Source organism: Syzygium oleosum, unplaced genomic scaffold (genome assembly GCF_021117445.2).
Source record: "Syzygium oleosum isolate NSW1041296 unplaced genomic scaffold, Sole_v2.1 Sole_v2.04, whole genome shotgun sequence".
Taxonomy (NCBI): Eukaryota; Viridiplantae; Streptophyta; class Magnoliopsida; order Myrtales; family Myrtaceae; genus Syzygium; species Syzygium oleosum.
Genome location: NW_026607488.1, coordinates 6,172,477 through 6,191,931, shown reverse-complemented (window position 1 = coordinate 6,191,931; position 19,455 = coordinate 6,172,477). Strand labels below are relative to the sequence as shown.

The window sequence follows — 19,455 nt, the reverse complement described above, 5'->3', positions numbered from 1 at the left end:
ACAAGAAACACAATGCCAATTTCTTATCCTTCGACACCTTCGTTTCAAACCCTCAGCACAAGTCGTGTGGACTTTTCTTGTTGTTCCTATTATCGGTCCGGTCGAATGCTCTTAGAAAAAACACAGTAGAGAATACAATATAAATAAATAAAAGAATCTTGTTAGTAAAATGATTCTGATTCCTCATCTTGTGGAAATCATGTGTTTTTTTTTCTTTTACAATTTCTCTTTTCTTTTCAAGTTCTGTCTTGAAATAACAGACGACATGCCGGCTCGAAAGGAAGTAAGCGATTGAAATGCTAGTCGCTTCGAGAAGTTCGATGACTGGGGCTCCGTCTGTTTGGCGGAAAGTGAATGGTGCGGGAAATGTTTTCTTAAAAAAATCGCTTTTATCGCTTGAAACAATTAAATTAATAAAAAATATTTCATCATTGGCAATAATTTATATCTAGCTATTTTCGTGAGCAATGAAAGTATTTCCGTTTATTCATTTTTGCAAGCGTAAGCGATCATTTATAAGAAAATATGTTTCAAATCATTCATTTTAGAGCATGTTTTGAAAATATTTTTCTAAAAATGATCACTTCTATCGTTTAACAAATGTTTAGACATAATTATTGTTGATGATAAAAATATTTTTCATTAAGTAATTATTTCAAGTGATACAATCAATCATATTTAGGGAAAAAAGTTTCCGAACCATTCGTTTCCCGCCAAACAGACGGAGCCTGGATGTCGTGATTTTAGGGTTTAGATTGACGCTCTTAACCTGCTTCCCCGTTGAGACGATCCCGAACTCGGATCCGTTAAAAAGATTAACCATAGACTAACCATAGAAAAAATCGGGTACCAAGCGGAAAAGGGTAAAAGAGAATGAAGAGGATGTTGGTGTGACATTTCATTAGGTCGATGAAAGTGACAAAGGGATCATCCTCTCTACTCAACAATGACACTTCCCTTAGAAATCTCTATAGTCTCTTTCCATCAATCTCTTTCTCAAAGGAATAGAAACCAATGCTTCTTCCCATTGCTTTCGCTCGTAGATAAGAATCATCCGATGGCTCGCCGTGCGACGAAAGTTGCTGAACTCCATCGTTACCGTCGCTTTTAGTTTTTTCTCCTAGACTCTTGAGTATCACGGGAATCCGGACTTCAAATTTATCACCATTTAATTTCCGGCTTCAGCGGGTCACCGTGTGACCCGACCCCGACCCCCGACCCCCGACCTCGACCCGACCCGCGTTTGCACGTTAAAAGAAAAGTGATTAGTTGAAAATACCATATATATATTTTTTGATAGAAAGAGCTTCGCTCTGAAATATCTGTCAAAAATTGGGAAGACTATCAAAAAGTACTAAACTTATTGCACTATAGTATTTGTGCCAATTCAGTCTTGAACCTTTCAATTGTGTCAATTGAATCCTAAACCTTTTGACAATTTATCAATTATTGTCATTCCGGCCAATTTTGGCCGAAAATTGCTAACGATGGACGCCGGCGTCCTACATGACAGGACCGGCCCTGACATGAACAATTTTTACAATTTTAATTAAAAATGCAAATTTTTTAATTATTTTTTCTTTCTTTTTAATTTTTCTTCTTCCTCCACTAGTCGTCGAGGCCACGACAAAGAAAGAAGGAAAATAAAAAAAGATTTAATTTTTTTTTAATTATAAAAATTGTCCAAGTCAGGGTTGGCTGTGCCACGTAGGACGGCCGACGTCTACGTCAGCAATATCCGGCCAAAATTTGCAGTATGACTCAATTGATAAATTGTCAAACGATTTAGGACTCAATTAACACAATTGAAATGTTTAAAATTGAATTGGTACAAATACGATAGATTTGGAACTTTTCTGATAATTTTCCCAAACTTACTCGGCCAACCCATGTCGCTACCGCCGCCGCGGCCGGGGCTGCCAAGGCCAAGCGACGTCGCCCCCGCCACCGCATAATTGATTCGTTTAATCCTCTCGAGTAAGTAAATTAAAGCAGTCTAAATAATAATTTCCTTCATTTTTTTTCCCGACAAGTTAAAAGGTTCTCTTTTTTTGCCTTACCTGGACATGGATGCACCGGGTCCCACCGACAGAAACATCCAAACGCCGCCACGTGTTGGGGGGCCCGCGGTCGAAGCTCTCGGCCAATCAGGCTTCGGGAAGGAGCGGCACCGCACGTGCAAACTGCTACAGAATGTCCTTGCGAGGCGAGATCAAAAAAGGAACAGCGAAATTGAATACCAAGCGGTATCTTAATCAATCACCAATGCTTATTCAAAAACTTGCATTTTGATTTAAAATAATCTTACCTAAACTCGGTTTTATTTTTCCCGGCGTCGCTCTCACGTAGCATTCTCAACCTGCCAAACGCATTGTCCCGCACCACGGAGTTCTTTAATTTCAAATATTTCGCTCGTCATCATCGTACAGAAGGCTCGGGCAAAATCGAATAGGGCGGCTACCTTAATCATGGCTATATTGACTGAAATCGGGATATCGCGTGGACTAAACCCGAGATCTTTTCCTTTGCTTAATGGACTAAATTGCCTTCGCGATAAGCTAAAGCCACCATGGAATAAGTATGGAGACAGGTTGGATGACAAGAGAGATAAGGATTGCCCAACTTATTGCCACTATGCTTACCCGTCTATTATTGCACTTTGGTTAATGGGGGGGGGTTCAATAGTCGCGTTGTGGACCATTGGGGAATAAATGTGGATATATTCTAGGGTCTTTTTACAATTAATTTTTTTTATTATTTTCCTCTAATTTTTTCGTAATTTTGATATTTATAGATTTAAGAGAAAATATATACAATGTATTTATATGTCTTGAACATGGAAACAAATAAGAAAACATTAACGCAAATTAATGGGGAAAATTATAATAAAAAAATTGTAAACATATTGCACTTGTGATAATTCAATCACAGATATTTTAATTTGAATAATTTAGTCCTAATTTTGACAATTTGTCAATTGAGTCATTCTAGCCAATTTTGGCTGAAAATCGCTAATGTGGACGCGATTATTTTACGTGGCACGACCGGCGTTGACACAACAATTTTTATATCTTTTTAAATTTTTTTCTTCCTTTTTCATTTTCTTTTTTTTCTTTTCCTTTTCTTTTCATTGTGGCGGGAGAGCTCGCTAGCCGCAAATGCCTCTCCCAGATCTGGGTTAGGACTGACTCGCTCATGGCCGACTAGGGCCTGCTCAAGGGCCGCAACCATCGACAAGGCTCGGCAAGGGCTTGTGGGCCTTTGCCCAGTGGCCGGAGGCCCAAAATGAAAGAAAAGAAAAAATAATAAAAATGAAAAATTGTCCATGTCAACATCATCCGATATCCACGTCAGCAATTTTTCAGCTAAAATTGACCGGAAGGACTTAATTGACAAATTATTTTAATAATGAAGGACCAGATTGGTCAAATTTAAAAGTTTAGAACTGAATTGATATAAGTACAATAAGTTTATGATTTTTATGGTAATCTTTCCCAAATTTTATGTGTACGCGCCCTTCGATGAATTTACAACTTTACTATAGATAAACAATAGAAGTAATTTTTCAACAAATTTATGTGCATGCGTTCTTTCATGAGTTTATAATTTTACTATGGATAAATAATAGATGTGCGTGGTTATTTAAGGAAATAATAACGCACTATAGTACAAAGTAAAATTAATTGGGACCATTCGAGGTTTTTTGTGGTCCGATAAATACAGTGTCGGTTGCATTTTAATGCTACACACGTTGTCGTTTTTAGGCTCCCGACAGGCTGAGCCTATGTTGGTCAGTTTGTCAAGCCATCCACATAAAAAAATAAGATAATGTAATTGCTTCTCCCCAAATCAATTAGTATATATGAAAAATGCGCAATAAAATAATATTCGAAGGAAGCCCAGCTGCATAAATGAAATAATGAAATTCATTATTAAAAAAATGATGGGATTATATTTTTTTGGACAAGAATATTTTTAATTTATGAGATTAGTCTTTCGATATGAAAAGGTTTATTGAAAGACGATAATTATATATAAAGAAACGGAGGCTGTAATATTCGCAAATAGTTAGGTTGGATAATTATGTGAAAATCGAACCAATCTATCGCAAAGTTTTATGTAGTTGACCCGCATGTTCATTAGCACGGCTTGTGGATATACGGTTTGAACATGCGTTCCAGAGACGCATTTGAAAATATTATCTTCGATAATCTCTTTTCCTAGTACAATGCTCACAACAATAATATTTTCATTGATCATTGAATTAGAGTATAGAAAAGCACGAATAAATACAAAATACCACATATGATGCCAAGACACATCATATGCAATGGCGCTCCTAGGGGTACTAGTGGTGGCCCCCGTCCCCCCTATGTTACAAAATTTCAAATTCAAAATAATTTATTCTTTTATATATACGCGAAAAATGTTTATCTTGCCCCTCTCTCCGGCCTCAATTTCTCTGTCCGCCATTGATCATATTACTTTGCTTTCTGCATGACGTTATCTTGGGCTCCGTTCGTTTCGAAAAAAATGAATGATTTGAAAAGCATATGATCTCTTATATCGCTTGAAATAATTAGTCAATGAAAAATATTTTCATTCTCGACAACAATTTATGTCTGAACATTTTTGTGGATAATGAAAAAAATTTCATTCATTTATTTTTATAAACGACACAATTGATTATTTTTAGGAAAATACTTTTCTATTCATCTATTTTTCGCGAAACAAATGGAGCCTTAGCTTTAATTAGAATTGCCAAATATGTTCAAATATAAATTCCTAGAATGTCCATGTATAGGTAATAGCATCAAGATGCTACACGATGTAGCATGGTTTTCATAAGCCATTTTTTCAGATTTTGAGAATTATTTTTCATTAGATTCGATGTAAACTTATCCAACCCTTTGGTCGATAGTAAGGATCAACCCTTTTTTTTATTTATTTATTTGGCACGTTGAAATCCTCGCTTTTTGCAAAATAAATATTATCAATTAGTGTTCTAATTTGAGTTATATGAGCCATTCCACTTTACACAAAAATCTTGCAGCACAAATGAGGCCATTAGGAATTTGATTTTCACAATTTGGAATTGAACCACAATGAAAAAGGCTAGTAACCTTTGGTCATATTTTTTTTTCTTTTTCTTTATATTTGGAGTAATAATTTCACTTTATTTGATTTGCTCTAGTTTATTGTATTTCATTTGTTAATTATATAAATACATGTAAACAAAATCATAACAAAATTTAATTAACAAAAGGATGGTGCCATGCAGTTAAAGATAGTGTCATCTCGTTTTTCTTTTAGAACCTACCCCGAACTGAAGCCCGACAAATTTCGAACACACTTGACTCCTGAGAAACCCTAGCCATCAAATAAAAATTTAGTTCGATTGTAGAAATTATATCTTTCTATTGTATCCACAGTCCAATATAAAAAGAATAATTTGATAGATATTAAAAACAATTTATAAAATTAATCTCGATTTTTTGGACAGCCTGTCTCAAACCGAAGTCTTGACAAAAACAATGCTTGGATCCCAAATTGTCAAATTTTATTCAACACATTTAATTCGACTATAGAACATAAAACGTTGTCCGGTGTCCACAATCCATCATAAAAAAGAATGATATAGTAGATGTTGAAAACAATTAACAAAACTTATCTTGATTTTTAAGACAACCCGTCTTGCACCGAAAGTCCTGACAAATTGCAAACCAAACTCAAACCTCGATCAATCCCACTTATCGAATTTAACTTTGCTATAAAAATCATATCATTCTATGGTGTTCACATTCTTTAATAGAATTAATTATATAATATACGTTAAAATCAATTTACAAGATCAATCTAAATTATATGATAAATTTTTTTAATTATCTGAATATGATTCACATAAATTTTATCTGAAATTGCTTAGTTAGTCTAAAATGAACTTCCTCTTTACACAAAAATTAGTTTTTTTTACAGAGAAGAAAAACAAGATTTGCGAAGAAAAACAAGATTTGATGACTTTGTTGTGGGTTTGTACTAACGTACTCGTGTGGGTTGGGTTGTGTATTGTGTACAGCAACAGTTTCATAAAAAAAAATCCGATTTTTATTCTTAAACCTGTCATATTGGTCTTTGTCTCGAGTATTCGGATCCTCCGATCCCGTCCGTCATCCATCCGCCTAGCTCCTGGCTCTTCCTACAGATCCCTCTCTGTATTTTTCCTGCTCCTCTGCAAATCTCCCACCCCATTACTCAATCCGTTAACACAGCTCTAATGGAGTCTTGATTATCCGCACGCTCATTAAAAGGTACTGAGGAAGATTTCCGACTTTGGTTTGCCTCTTTTCTCTTTCCTTTTCTTTTCTTTTCTTGGGTTTTCCAAGAAAATGTTCTTGGGTTGGTCTGTGATTTGACATTTGAAGCGTTGGCTCCAACGATTCTTGAAGCCGTCATCTGCTTCTCCGGGTTCACTTCGTTAGTGGGTGTCGCATTTTCGGGGGGCTGCGTGTTGTTGAGAGAAGATCAATGCGGAATGATTGGAAGTGATCCTCGGAAATGTGCCCATTTTGTGTTTTTTGAGGTTTGCCGGTTCAATCTTTAGTGGGTTTTGTCAAAGAGAGCTTTTTTGGCTGATTCGAGTGGAAAAGATCTGGTATTTTGTGCTTTTTAGCTCAAGTCCTCTTTTTGAGGTTGTGTTTTTGTACTTCTTCTGTGCTGATAACCCCCAATTTTCTGGGGTTAGCTTGCGATTTGGTTTTGTGGGTGTTGGCTAGTGGTCATGTAATGTGCTTTCAGCTGCTCAGAGAACTCACGAAGTGCATACAGAATCACGTCTCGGTGTTTGCTTTTTGCTGTTCAATGAAGAAAAAGCAACAGAGTGTTGAAAGAAAGTAAGAGTTGGGAAACTCGAATGATATAAATCATTCTACCTAGTAGAAGTGTTAATCGGAGTTTCTCGCGATGTAGATTTTTTTGTACTCTAGGTTCGGTTGTCATGTTTAATGGGTACTTAATCAAAGACATTCTTTGACAGATGTGCAATTGCATTATCTCACTTCTTGCTTTCTGGTGTTTATGGTTAATTTCTAATATTCTGTGTTATACGTAAGTTGGAAGTTTGAACATATAGTCAGTTTAGTGGCAATACTTCCGTGCTTTTATTCTGCTGAATTTCCACTCAATGTTCGAGTAGGGTGGTGTTTTACTTATTTCTGAGAGTGTTTATGCCTTATTATCTATTTGGGGATCAATTATTTTCATTTGTTTGAGAATCCACTTGACATTTGAGCTCACATTTTCATGTTCTGTTGTCCTTAGAGTATATAACCAATGGATTACGAGGATGTCATACCTACCAATGGGTTTGAGTCAGCTCATCAGAATGGCATGCATGGGCAATTTTTGAACAATGGAGAGGATGCTATTGCTGTGAGCAATACCAATGTCGTTGCAGAAACTGCAGATCTTGTCGCAGTAGAGGCAAACTTACACGAGTTTAAGTTGGATGGCAGTGGCAATGACAAGAATTTTTCTACTGGCTGTGCAAGAGAGATTGATGTATCAAAAACCCATAAGGTGGACTAGTCCCATAAGCTTAAGATTCTTCAATATACAACTTAATATCTCATTCTAAAATGCATCTATGTGTGACCTTACAGGATGGTGAAGCAGTTACTGGGGATAAGTTGAAAAATTCTGGACCTCAGAAGATTGAAGGCAAGAAAAGCAATGGGAAGATCTCAAACACCAAAGTTGCTTCGACAATCGGGGCAAGGAAGAGTAAGGATGGAAAGAATGTGGAAGCTGTTGGCGTGAGTTCACAGACAAAACAACCTGCTGTAAGTAGATCATTTAATGAGAGAGAAACCCAATCAAAGGTAATTCTCATTGTTGTCGTGATATGTCATTTTTTTTTCCTTTTCTGTGCTTCTACATTCCAATGTCATGGTCCTCAGTCATTCATATCATTGTTTTTTTTGCCTTATCTTTATCTTTTGCTGTTTTTCTGCTTCCGACAGCATGGTGGAAAATCTGATGCAGCATCCTCAGAAAGCTTTACGTAGGTCTATCTAACCTGTACAGTTTTATTTCTAGTGTAGTGGAGTAGTTAACCATTCGTGAACTTGTGGTGCTTAAATTGTTATCGTTATAAAAATTCTTGGATGCTTACCAGTTTTTGCCAATGGTTTTGTTTCTTTTTAATGTAGAACTGGATTTCCTTGTTTTCTGTCAAATCATGGGAGTCGTATTCTTGAGCTTCTTCTGAATGGTGGTTTGCTGTATATGCAGAGAGAAGACAAAATTTAAGCCCTTGAAAAAAGGATCTCTTGATAAACCAGAGGCCGATGCTCAATCTTCTTCGTATCCTTTTTATCACTGGATATATAAATTTTCCGAAGCAGTAGAATGAGGTCATCTGAAAGTTTTCCAAGCGGTCAGAACATTCAGACAGTTTTTAAATCTGTTTAACCTTGACTATATGATAGAAGTCCTACTGCAGGAGATTCAAAACCACGCAGATTTGGTGCACTTCCAAACTACGGGTTCAGTTTTAATTGTGATCAACGGGCTGAGAAACGAAAAGAGGTTTGTTTCTGATCGTGAACCTTATGAGCATTTTCTGTGGTTTACTCCAGCAAGATCTGCGCAATCGATATAGTTTTTCAATCATGACCTTTGGCAGTTCTATACTAAGCTTGAGGAGAAGATTCATGCTAAGGAAGTTGAGAGGACTACATTGCAAGAAAAGTCCAAGGTCATAATTGTGATTGCTAGCAGTTTTTATGGAACGTTGATATTTAAGTTACTTATAGAATCACTTTGTTTGAGGTTGTCTCTTGTTTCTTCCTTTAGGAAACTCAAGAAGCCGAAATTAAGATGCTCAGGAAGAGTTTGACATTTAAAGCTACACCAATGCCGACCTTCTATCAAGAACCTCCTCCAGCAAAGGCAGAACTAAAGAAGGTTTCCTTTTCTCCCTTTTCTCATGAATGCCACTAGGTAGAAGCATTTCTTTTGTTGTTGTTGCAAGTGCCAAAACATTTATCACTGGCTCTCTTCGTTGTGAAATACATGTCCTGTTGAGTGGTGGGCATTTTTTGTCTTCATGTCCTATATCTTTCATTGTTGGATGTTTTTTCTCTTTCCCATTTGCGATCCATCTTCTTATCCCACCTCTCATTTCCCCCTTCCCCATCTTCCCTAGCAAAGCATTTGTATCATGATGCTACTTAATCATAATTTTCTCCGATTATCACATTTTTATAGTATGTGCTGCAGTCATTTTGTTAGCTGCAATGTATTTCATCACCCATCCATTCAACTCTCAATATTGCAAAATGATTCAGATACCACCAACAAGAGCCAAGTCTCCCAAGCTCGGTCGAAGGAAGACCTCCAACACAGATGAATCTGAAGAAAATGGTGGTGCAAGCCGGCGGTCGGGCCGCTTGAGCCTGGATGAGAAGGTGTCTCGCGACAACCTTGCCAAAGGACCTTCTCCTGCAAATTCTAAGAGGCCGCTTAGAAAGTCACTTCCTAAACTGCCTTCTGAAAAGACCACTTCGTCAGGTGGGATGGCTAAAACTGTGAAAACAAAAGATGTGGAAGGAATGAACTCGTCAAGCACAAGAATGGAGGAAAAGTTTGACACTTTAACTGAGATGTGTGAAGCTGCTGCTGCCAATCAAGAGCAGGAGGCAATTCCCACCGCCGAATTAAATGCATTGCATGTTCACTCAGAAACTGTGCCGCCAGTCCAGGAGGAGCAACCATAGCCCATCTTTGTGGAGGAACCATAGATTCTGAGACATGGGAATCACAATGTAGAATTGGTGCGGACAAAAGTAAGAGAGGTATGAGAATCAAATTGTACTGTAAGAACAGGTGGAGAATTTTCTTTTACCGAAGATCACGCCTTTGTGTTCACAGCAGACTTGGGTTGCTTCGTCTGTGCTTCTAAAGATTGCTTCTCCTTGATAGAATATTCACTAGGCCCTTCTTTGTTCTTAAGTCACTATATGACACCTTTTGTGCCAATTTATAGTACTGTAGTATTTTCTGTTTGTTACTCTCATTGTCAGTCTGATAAATTTTTGGGACAATGGTCACTACAATGTCAGCCGAATATTTTTTTTTTTGAAGCATTTTTCTTGTCCAGCTCGGTCCGTCAATTAAATAAGATGGATATGCAATGCGACAATGTCTTGGTTATGTGAGTTGGTCATTACATGCTAATGCTTGTTTTTGTTGTAACTGAAATCATGTGAAAAGGTTTGCTTTGAGGGGCACACTAAAGGCTCATTTGAAGTGCTGAAATCCTTATATACTGAAAATGAAAATAAAAAGGTGTTTGCTAATAGGTGAAAATTGAACAATAAACTTTACTAGTTTCTTGCCAAATATGGAATAGTGAACTCCACTCTATGCCATTCAATAAGAGGTTCTATATCGGTTTTTCATTTAACCTCTGTTGCTATAGTCAGTGGCATATCTTGTTGATAGGTTCTTGCTGTTCAAAGTTACAAGGATAGGATTCATTGTGACAATTCTTTTCCTTTTCTTTGTGGTGCTTGGAGAGAATGGATTAGCTTCATATATGTCTGAACCTATGACTTAACATACAGAAGTTTCGTGACTTGGCACTTTCTTGATTAATAAAACCCCACCGGATGCCTCCTAGTCTATGTCAATTTGTTAAAATTCAACTCATCTTAGGAAAAGAGTTATGTTTCTCTCCTATCCCTTATACAGACCTAATCAGCAACCACATATAGAATTGCCCGTGCACCTATTCCCATTCTTGACCAAGGAACATGGTATCTTGCAATTTGGGGATTTCACCTAAGCTGCCATTTTCTTTGGGTGTCAGAAGCTGCTTTTTTGAAACTGAATGTATTGTTTCATTTCTCTCTTTTTATGCATACGGTTGATATCGCCCATCCATTTTTTCCTCAATTGTTAATAGGCCATTTTTTTTTCAATTAAATCATGTTGTCTGGAGTTAGCTAAAACCATGCATTAGGGTCAGTTGAAGCATGCTTGGCTCTTTCTCTTTGTTCTCTTTAGAGTAAAGAATATTCCCTCAGGAAATTCAAGAGGAACAGGTCACAACAAACCTCAATGAAAATTTAAATACTTAATTGAGAAAAGAAGAGTGAACCACAGTACAAGACAGGAATAGGGGAACAAAAAAAGGGTCTCTCTCGGCCTCCTTTTCTCTTTTTTGGTTTATCCTTTCCTTTTGACTTGAACTATCAAAGGAGACATGTTGCTCTGAGATATTATCAAATGCTTCCATGAGAGAACATGCAAGGGTAGGCTTATCCTTAGGAGATTCTTTTTCATTGTTTCCACCATTTCTTAACCAGATTAAACCAAGAAAAAGCACTTTCCTTGAGAACTTTTATCCAGAAAATCCTTCCACACAATTTTTCTTTTGTAAACCTTCCAATCTGGAAGACTTTTACAAGCATGTTGGGAGAGGTGAAAGAGAGGGCTGCTGAATAATAGTAATTAGAAGAGTTCAAATGGCTCTTAAGCAGCAGTTAGATTAGAGATAGTATGAGGGTGATCAGTTGAGGAATTAGATACGCAAGTTTCACTAGTTTTAAATCCTTGTTCTTCCTCTGCCTCATGATCACGATCACGATCACCAATATCATCTTCTTCTTCTCCAGCATCCCACAGGAATCGAGCATATGAGGCAAGAACATAACTGCAACCGGAATACCGAAAAACACGTCCTTAGTATTTGAGACAACATGGTAAGAAAGTTTTGAGAACAAATTTCAGGGATCATTGTAACAGAGTGTGAAAATACAGATTTACCAATCGCCGGGAGCAGATTGAACAGCTTGATCGAAATAGCTTTGAGCACGAGGGCCATCTTTGTGTGTAGTCCATATCAAATCGCCGTAGAGAGATAAAACATCGCCATCGCCATCGCCATCACCATCTGTTGGCTCATCACTCCTTTGGGCTAATATTGCTCTTTCACAGTACTCCTCCGCTTTCTCCGCATCGCCCTGTACCTAAAAAGAAAAATTCATGCTAAAGATGATATCTAAATCAAAAAGCTAATTTGACACGAACTCACAAAGAACACGATGCAATTAACTCGATATTAACATATTATTAATTATTATGCAAACCCTCTATAGAGATTACAAGAATTAGTACCTCTTTCAAGAACCTTGCATAATTTCCTAGAAGAAGAGCATCACCAGGATGAGCTTTGATCATCCTCTGATAGTACCCATCCAGGCTCTCACTCCCTTGTCCCCAACCTCCACACCGGTCTCTCCCCCCATCGCCACCTCCGCCACCGCCATCAACGCTCCCCATGCCACCACCCACCAGAACATTGCACTTTTTATCCACCAGTGCCTCACTCAACCCAGAACAGCTCCACATGCTCCAAAACGGCGACTTCTCGGCACAAGCCTGATTCTCGCCGTATTTCTCCTCTTCTTCTTCTTGTTCTCCGTCTCTTGGCTCCTGTATCAGAATTAAAGAGGACCCTTTTGAGGAAAGTCTCTTCTTTGGCTTGAGCAACTCTCTCACATCCTTCTCCGATGACGTCATCGATATCTTCTTCTTCCTCTCCGTGTCAGACAAAGCAGAGGAGGGGGAGAGATTCAGGGAAAAGGGTCGGCTTGTTGGGATCCGAAAGGTCAGTTCGTGTTCAGACGATGTCTGATGAATGCATGATGACGGCTTGAGGATGCGAGCGGACGTGCTTCTCAGAAGCATCTTCTTAGATCTCTCTCTCTCTCTCTCTCTCTCTTTCTCTGGTTCTTTTCAGCTTATCTTGTTCCTTTCTTCCCTCTTGAAACCCTTCTCTCTGGGTTTCGGAGAGAGTAAAGACTCAGATCTCTCTGTCCTGACATTGCGTTAACTGAGATAGAGGCGCTTTTATATGGTTGACGTGGGAAAGAAAACTCAGAATTCTACGCAAAACGTGCTGACGAAAATAAATCAATTACAGTTAAAATACAACTTCCTCCCTTCTTTTAAGATCCATGGAAGATGTCTTCATGCATGTCAATTCATGTGATCCATGTAAAGAAAAACATAGTAAGATATCGACGACGAATCATCTTCCATCACGAATCAGTTGAAACCCCACAAGTCGTGTCAAGGTTGAATCGGCCATGTTGTTGTCGCGTGAAATTTAGATTTACTCATCATATTTTATCATGTTTGAGCTGTGTATTGTCCTTGTATCGAAAATCGTTGGCCCTTTCGTTTGGAGTAGTTCGAGGGAGGAAGATAAATTACGAAAAGTAATATCATTTGGGTATTTGTTGTGCATTTGTAAAAAAAATGCAAATTTTTATAATCTTTTCTCAGAACGATGATTCTAGGGGTGGAACTGGATTGAATTGGGAATTGGACCGAACTGGCTGGTTTTGAGCAACTGTTCTTAAAATTTGGAACTGGTGATTGTTGTCCGATTCCCGATTTCAAGCGTGGACCAAACCATCCGGACCGGCCCGATACTTTTTTTTTATTAGCCAGTTAATGATACTTGATCATATTTTATCACACCTTGGGCATCTTTCCACCAAGATTTTTATTTGAACAAAGATTCAAAACACTAAAGAATGAGACTTTAGACTAATATTGCAAAGAATAGGGGGAAAAAAGAGAGAGATATCACCGCCGGTCCCAAGACCCGATGGGCCGATTCTCGGTTCCAAAAACTGGGAACCGACCATTCTTATCCAGTTCTCGATTTGACCCACTTTGAAACTGACCCACCCTAAATGATTCCGATTAAAATAGAATATTAGATGATGGGAAAATTATTGGCTGTTAGATAGTCAATCCAGTGGTAGGCGGAAAAGGCACAGTATTTGCCAACGTGACTATATATACATGTGCTGAAGAAGTAATCGAATTAACCACTCCTTTATTTATAAGTTGTATTATTTATTTTTTTCAAGTTATTTATCCAAAATCGTACCGTATTTTTCACGTGATGGATTTGATCTGACTACTAAAGTTACGTGGGAGATGCAAATTATAAAATTTATGTATAAGGTAAGTGAAAGCAATAGTGTGATCACATCTCCACTTTTTTTGTTGAAGATAAGATAAGCCTCGTTGTGTCCGAGAGTGGTAAGTAAGCTCGGTGTAGATGCATCATTTTCTCTTTCAAAAACGGGGCACCATCCGATAAAAAAAATTGGGATAAGTATATTGGAAGTATTAAAATTTGTTCGAAAAATGCGATCGGGTCTTAAAACTTTCAAGTGGTGCACTTAAGTCCTTAAACTTATCGAATTTGTGTGATCAAATTACTCCGTCGACTTCGTCCGATTTGAGCGATGGAGAATTTTGATGTGGTATTTTTATTGCTTTATCAAAGATGAAGGTGTTGGTGTGGCCACCACACCTGTCATTTTAAAGAAAAAATGGCATTTTATTGTACTTTTGGAGACAATAAAATGGAAACTGAAAATTATTAAAGAAGAAATGCAAACATAAAATAAATAAAAAATCAGAGCGAGAAAGCAAAGTCCGAGAGTTGAAGATGGCGGTTTGCCATACTGATTACGCTAGTATAGTTGTCGACCCTATGAGAGCGTCCAGATGGGCTGGCCACCATTGTTTGGTCACCTCAAGGGCCGCTGGCCTTGCCTCCATCGCACGAGGGTCAACCTACCTTTCTATTGTAACGAAGGGTAGTGTTAAAATATTTATATAGTAAATCACGTCATCATCTAACATTTAAGCTTTTAGAATATTTGATAGAATGGTTTTACAAAATCTTACATTCTTTGAGAAATTTACTTCTTCACGCTATAGGTAAGAGACCACCCTAAATGTCCTTGATTGTTATAATCAAGTAAATTCAAAAACTAGAAGATGCCCAAATTCACTTCACAAGGTTGGTATCAAAGTTGTGCTCCCCACAACTGTCATTTCAATCGAATTCGAAGATGCCGAACTTGTCACGAACTGTCCACCCGATGCCCCTGTCAATATGAGTCAATACATGTGCAAAGTATAATGTAACATTTTTCCTTTTCACCGTGAAGTAACGACCCTTCCAAGGTCGCACACGCCAACGTCTCTTGTTGTGAGCTGTTTCACATCGCACCCTTCAACAGCTGTGGTGGTCACTTGAAGCCAAGCCTCGAGCCCATGCGTTCTTGACACACTGTTTTCTGAGCACGTCCTATGATCTTGATCTTGATGTGATGTGATTGTGAGAGCGGAAAGTGAGCCGTTCCAAAGAGATCAGGGCGAAAAAGATGAAGATAACGCCCCCACATCTACCAATCAATGCCCTTCTCACCAGCATGCATGTCAACCTCTCTCTCTCCCTCCCTCCCTCTCTCCCTCCCTCCCTCCCATGCCTCCTTGGACTGCAATGGACTTTTAACCCTTTAGCATGATGTTACATGCGACGACAGGGCAGGCCCACTTTTTGTCTTCGCCTCGCTCTCTCTATCTTTTCATTTGAGAAACCGATCAAAAGATCTCCGCCCATTTCCCTCGACATTGGTCTAGACATGTTCAGTTGATTCCTTGGTGTCCTCAGCTCCAATTTCACCCACGGTGGAGATGGGAGTTGCAAGTGAATACGGAGCTCTCGGCAGGCCAAAAGGGAAGTTTAGACGGTGCTTTGTACAGTTGGAATCAGAGAGTGCCTCGTTCTCGCACGCTCTCGTCTGATGTGAGACTTGGCTACGATAATCCTACTTTCTTTATAACGAGACGGTGATGCGAGTGTATACAGAGCTCTCGGCAATCCAAAAGGGAAGTTTCGTCGATGTTTTGCATTGGCGGAACCAAAGTACCTCGCTCTCGCACGCTCTCATCTGATGCGGAACTCGGCTACGATAGTCCTACTTTCTTCATAACAAGAAAGATTGTTGAGATTAGAGTCGCGTGAGATAAGCACGGAGATGAGAACTTTCCTTTGTCCTTGCATTCGCATGTGCACCGGGTTCTACTTTTCACGGTTAATAATCCCAGCTGCGCGATTTGCAATCGAATGCGGAGGTACGAAACGTGATTAAGAAAGAAGAGGCGTGCAAATCATGCAATTAATCACGTGCGAATCAATGTTAGGCAGTGGATTTTATTGGCATTGTTTGCACAAATCTATATCATGGCAAGAGATCATGGTGCCGATTGTGTTGTCAATTCGGGCTCCCGATGACATGTGCGAGAACAAAGTAGGCACACGTGGGAGAGAGACTCAAATTATGAACCATCTGCTTTGCTTTGGTCTGGCATGGCGTTGCATGAGTCCTGAGTTTGAACCCTAACGTATGATCTTATGCTTGCGAAAAGATAACACTTTCTGAAGTTTGTATTTTGTTTCGAGAGGGAAAAGTACCAAAAAAGTCCTAAACCTATTGCATTGGTACTAATTCAGTTATAAACTTTTCAATTGGACCCATTTAATGTTAAACATTTTCACATTGGTATTAATTCAGTCAATCCAACCAATTTAGATCGGAAATCGCTAACGTAGACGCCGACCATGCTACGTGGCATGGCCAGCGCTGATGTGGATATTTTAAATAATTTTTTAAAAAAGAATTTCCTTTTTTCTTTTTCTTTTTTTACTTTTCTTTTATCCTCCTCTTCCCTTTGTCTGTGGTCATTACTCGGCATAAAATTTTATTTTAGTGAAACAAAAAAAAAAATTCATTGGAATGCTTTGTTAGTTTCATTCCATCGGGGTGTCTCGCTTTTCATGGTCCATTTTGCCTTCCAAAAAAAAAAAATTTGGGGTCGTACAACTTCTTCATTTTTATATGTTAGATGAGGCGACGCAACAAACGATAGTTAAACAAGCAAATTCATTGATCTTCATTTTTATTTTTGAATTAGATACATTAGAAGTACTTGTCGATATAGAAACATATAGTAATCGAGTCTCCAGTTGTTGCCCATTAAATCTTTTAAAAAAGGTACACAAACACGCACATGTATATTCTATATTTACAATTTTACATATTGCGAGATTGGATGTCTTGAAGAGACGTGTCACCATTTTCGGACATTATTATTTAGAATAAGATTCTCAGAAAACGCTGATCGTTCTAATGCGAACACGAAAATGGGGACGTGGATTCTTGCTATCTAAGAATATAGTAAGTTAGGGTTGGCCTTTTTCGAATGTTTTAGTGGAATTAAATTTATCCTTTTAGAATGATCAACGATTTTAAAGATTAAACATGAATAATTTGAGAGATCTAACTATATTCATATTTAAAATTATCTATGGGGATAATGACACAAATAGTTCCTGAACTTTTAATTTGTTCAATATGGTCATTGAACTTTTGGTACATATTCAATTTAATCCTTGAACTATATGAAAATATTCAATGCAGTCCTTTCTGAGAGGACTGCATTGAATATTTTCATATAATTCAGAGATCAAATTGTGGGGACCACATTAAACAAATTAAAAGTTCAGGGACCATATTGAACATTCGATTAAAGTTCATGAACTACATTGAATAAATTAAAAGTTTTGAGATCAAATTACACATTGGACTAGAGTTTAGGGATTGTTTGTGTCATTTTCCCTTATCTAAATTAGTAATCTAGCGTGCCCATCCATATGTACCTGGCATCAAACACACGCATTGCATGTGAGGAAAGTAGTAAAGACAATTTTAAATAATAATAAAAAAGAAGAGATAAATTTTCAATTTTCAATCTACTTTAAAAGATGATTATATATTTTGTGGAACTGGTGAGTCAATTTGGTTACGAGGTGGGATATTTGGGTATTGCCTTTTAATTTACTGTTAACTTCTAAATTACGATTTTATCCATGATTTAGGATTTACAACTAAAAGTCATCTCGGCAATCTACTTCATCTTTTATGAAACTTTATAAAAAAAAAAAAGAGTTGAAATTGAGGATGAGTTTGTTTCGCGAAAAATAAATGATTTGAAAAAGATTATCCTAAAAATTATCTTTTTTTATTGCTTTAAATAATTAATCGATAAAGAATGATTTCATTACCAATAACAATTTATGTCTAAACATGATCATGGATGATAAAAATATTTTTCGTTCATTCATTTTTGTAAGTGATACAAGTGAAATCATTCATTTTTTACGAAATAAACGGAGTCTAAACCCTTTTTCGAATATAGTTTGTATATAGTATAGATATAATATTATATGTGTAGGGACCGTTTTGGAAGGACACGTGTCACTCCCTCCATCCTTTCTACTTCTTTACTCTTGTCTTATCTCTATTTTGCTAAAAATCTTTTCATGTCTTTGTCTCCCCCTTTCTCTTCCTTTATTTTTATTTTTATTTTTATTTTATTATTATAGTATATGATTACCTCTTTGATTTTTTCCTCCCTCTTTACCTCCTTGTTTCCCACTTTCTCTTCCCAATTTTTTTTAAAATTTCTATTGCACTATATAATTATAATTATCTTTTTTATTTTCATTTTTAGTTTAAAGGTGTCAGTTATGCCCCTTCCATTTTCTTTTGCACTTTATGGGTTAATGCCATACTTTAGTGAAATTATAATGAATCATTAGAGTGAGTCCACTTTTATTTTATCCAACACAATCTTATATATTTCTCCTTAATGCATTAAAATACATTCTATACATTTCTCATTTTATGTTATTTCTTTATTATATCCTCTTGAAAAAAATTTCTGCCTGATTCTTTTTCGCTCATCTTAATAATTACTATCAAATCCCAGCTTTAAAAAATTTGCAACAGTTTTGTCTATGAACTTATTACATTAGGATGGGAAAATGTCATTTATTTTCTTAATAGTGAATATCACATTATAAACCAAAAGTGAAACACTAGGAAGGGAATGAGTGAGTCCCCCAATTTGATCAATGAACAAAAACCTACAATAAATGGGTTTCGAGTTTTGTCAAGTGACCAATTTAGAAAGCTTAGCTTCAAAGCTTGAGAATGCACATTATAGTTAGATCATGAAAAAGTCAATTATAAAGAGGTGACGATATAAACTCTTTCTGTTCTACGTACCATATCCCAAAAAGTATACACCCAAATTTATAATTTCTTCATTTAAAAATAATTTAAAATTTGCTAATGAGATCATTGTGATATCTTCAAAACTTGTTTTCCATTGGAAAGTGAAATAAATAAATTTACCATTTTGTAATTGTTTGCTTTTGTGTCAAACTATATAAATTAAGAACGCGATTTACTCATGAAAAAAGTTTATTTTGCAGCGTTAGCGCACCGATTAATAAGAAGGCTCAGTCAAAAAACATTTATAGTCAGGCCACGTGCCAAAGTTTTAAAAATTCTCACCTGCCTACTTTCCTAAAAAATCCCCCAACTTAAGGTGAAGTCCTAATTTTGCCCCGAATTTTTTTTGTATTACAAAAAAACCCCAAAGTTTAGGTTCATTTCCAATTCTGCTATGAACTTATTTTTGTCTAATTAAACTCCAACTTTAGGT

General features: G+C 37.1%; 2 protein-coding genes across 3 annotated transcripts; one reads left to right on the top strand and one right to left on the bottom strand.

Moving 5' to 3' along the window:
* The first annotated feature begins 6,129 nt into the window (after nucleotides 1–6,129).
* On the top strand, nucleotides 6,130–10,061 carry LOC115674378 (protein WVD2-like 5). 2 transcript variants are annotated; one of them, XM_030596754.2, is made up of 9 exons: nucleotides 6,130–6,308; nucleotides 7,318–7,575; nucleotides 7,659–7,877; nucleotides 8,019–8,059; nucleotides 8,290–8,361; nucleotides 8,487–8,586; nucleotides 8,684–8,755; nucleotides 8,854–8,964; nucleotides 9,348–10,061. In XM_030596754.2, exons 2-9 carry the CDS (start codon nucleotides 7,330–7,332, stop codon nucleotides 9,774–9,776), a joined length of 1,290 nt encoding a protein of 429 aa, XP_030452614.1. In that variant the 5' UTR covers nucleotides 6,130–6,308; nucleotides 7,318–7,329; the 3' UTR covers nucleotides 9,777–10,061. The 2 variants fall into 2 exon arrangements, with proteins under 2 accessions (XP_030452614.1, XP_056166653.1); XM_056310678.1 differs by lacking the exon at nucleotides 6,130–6,308 and adding an exon at nucleotides 6,734–6,890.
* Nucleotides 10,062–11,316: 1,255 nt separating this feature from the next.
* LOC115674273 (uncharacterized) lies at nucleotides 11,317–12,889 on the bottom strand. Its single transcript, XM_030596622.2, has 3 exons — nucleotides 12,181–12,889; nucleotides 11,830–12,032; nucleotides 11,317–11,716 (listed from the first exon to the last, which is right to left on the bottom strand). The coding sequence occupies exons 1-3, from the start codon at nucleotides 12,751–12,753 to the stop codon at nucleotides 11,536–11,538; spliced, it is 957 nt and encodes a 318-aa protein (XP_030452482.1). The 5' UTR covers nucleotides 12,754–12,889; the 3' UTR covers nucleotides 11,317–11,535.
* Nucleotides 12,890–19,455: the final 6,566 nt, after the last annotated feature.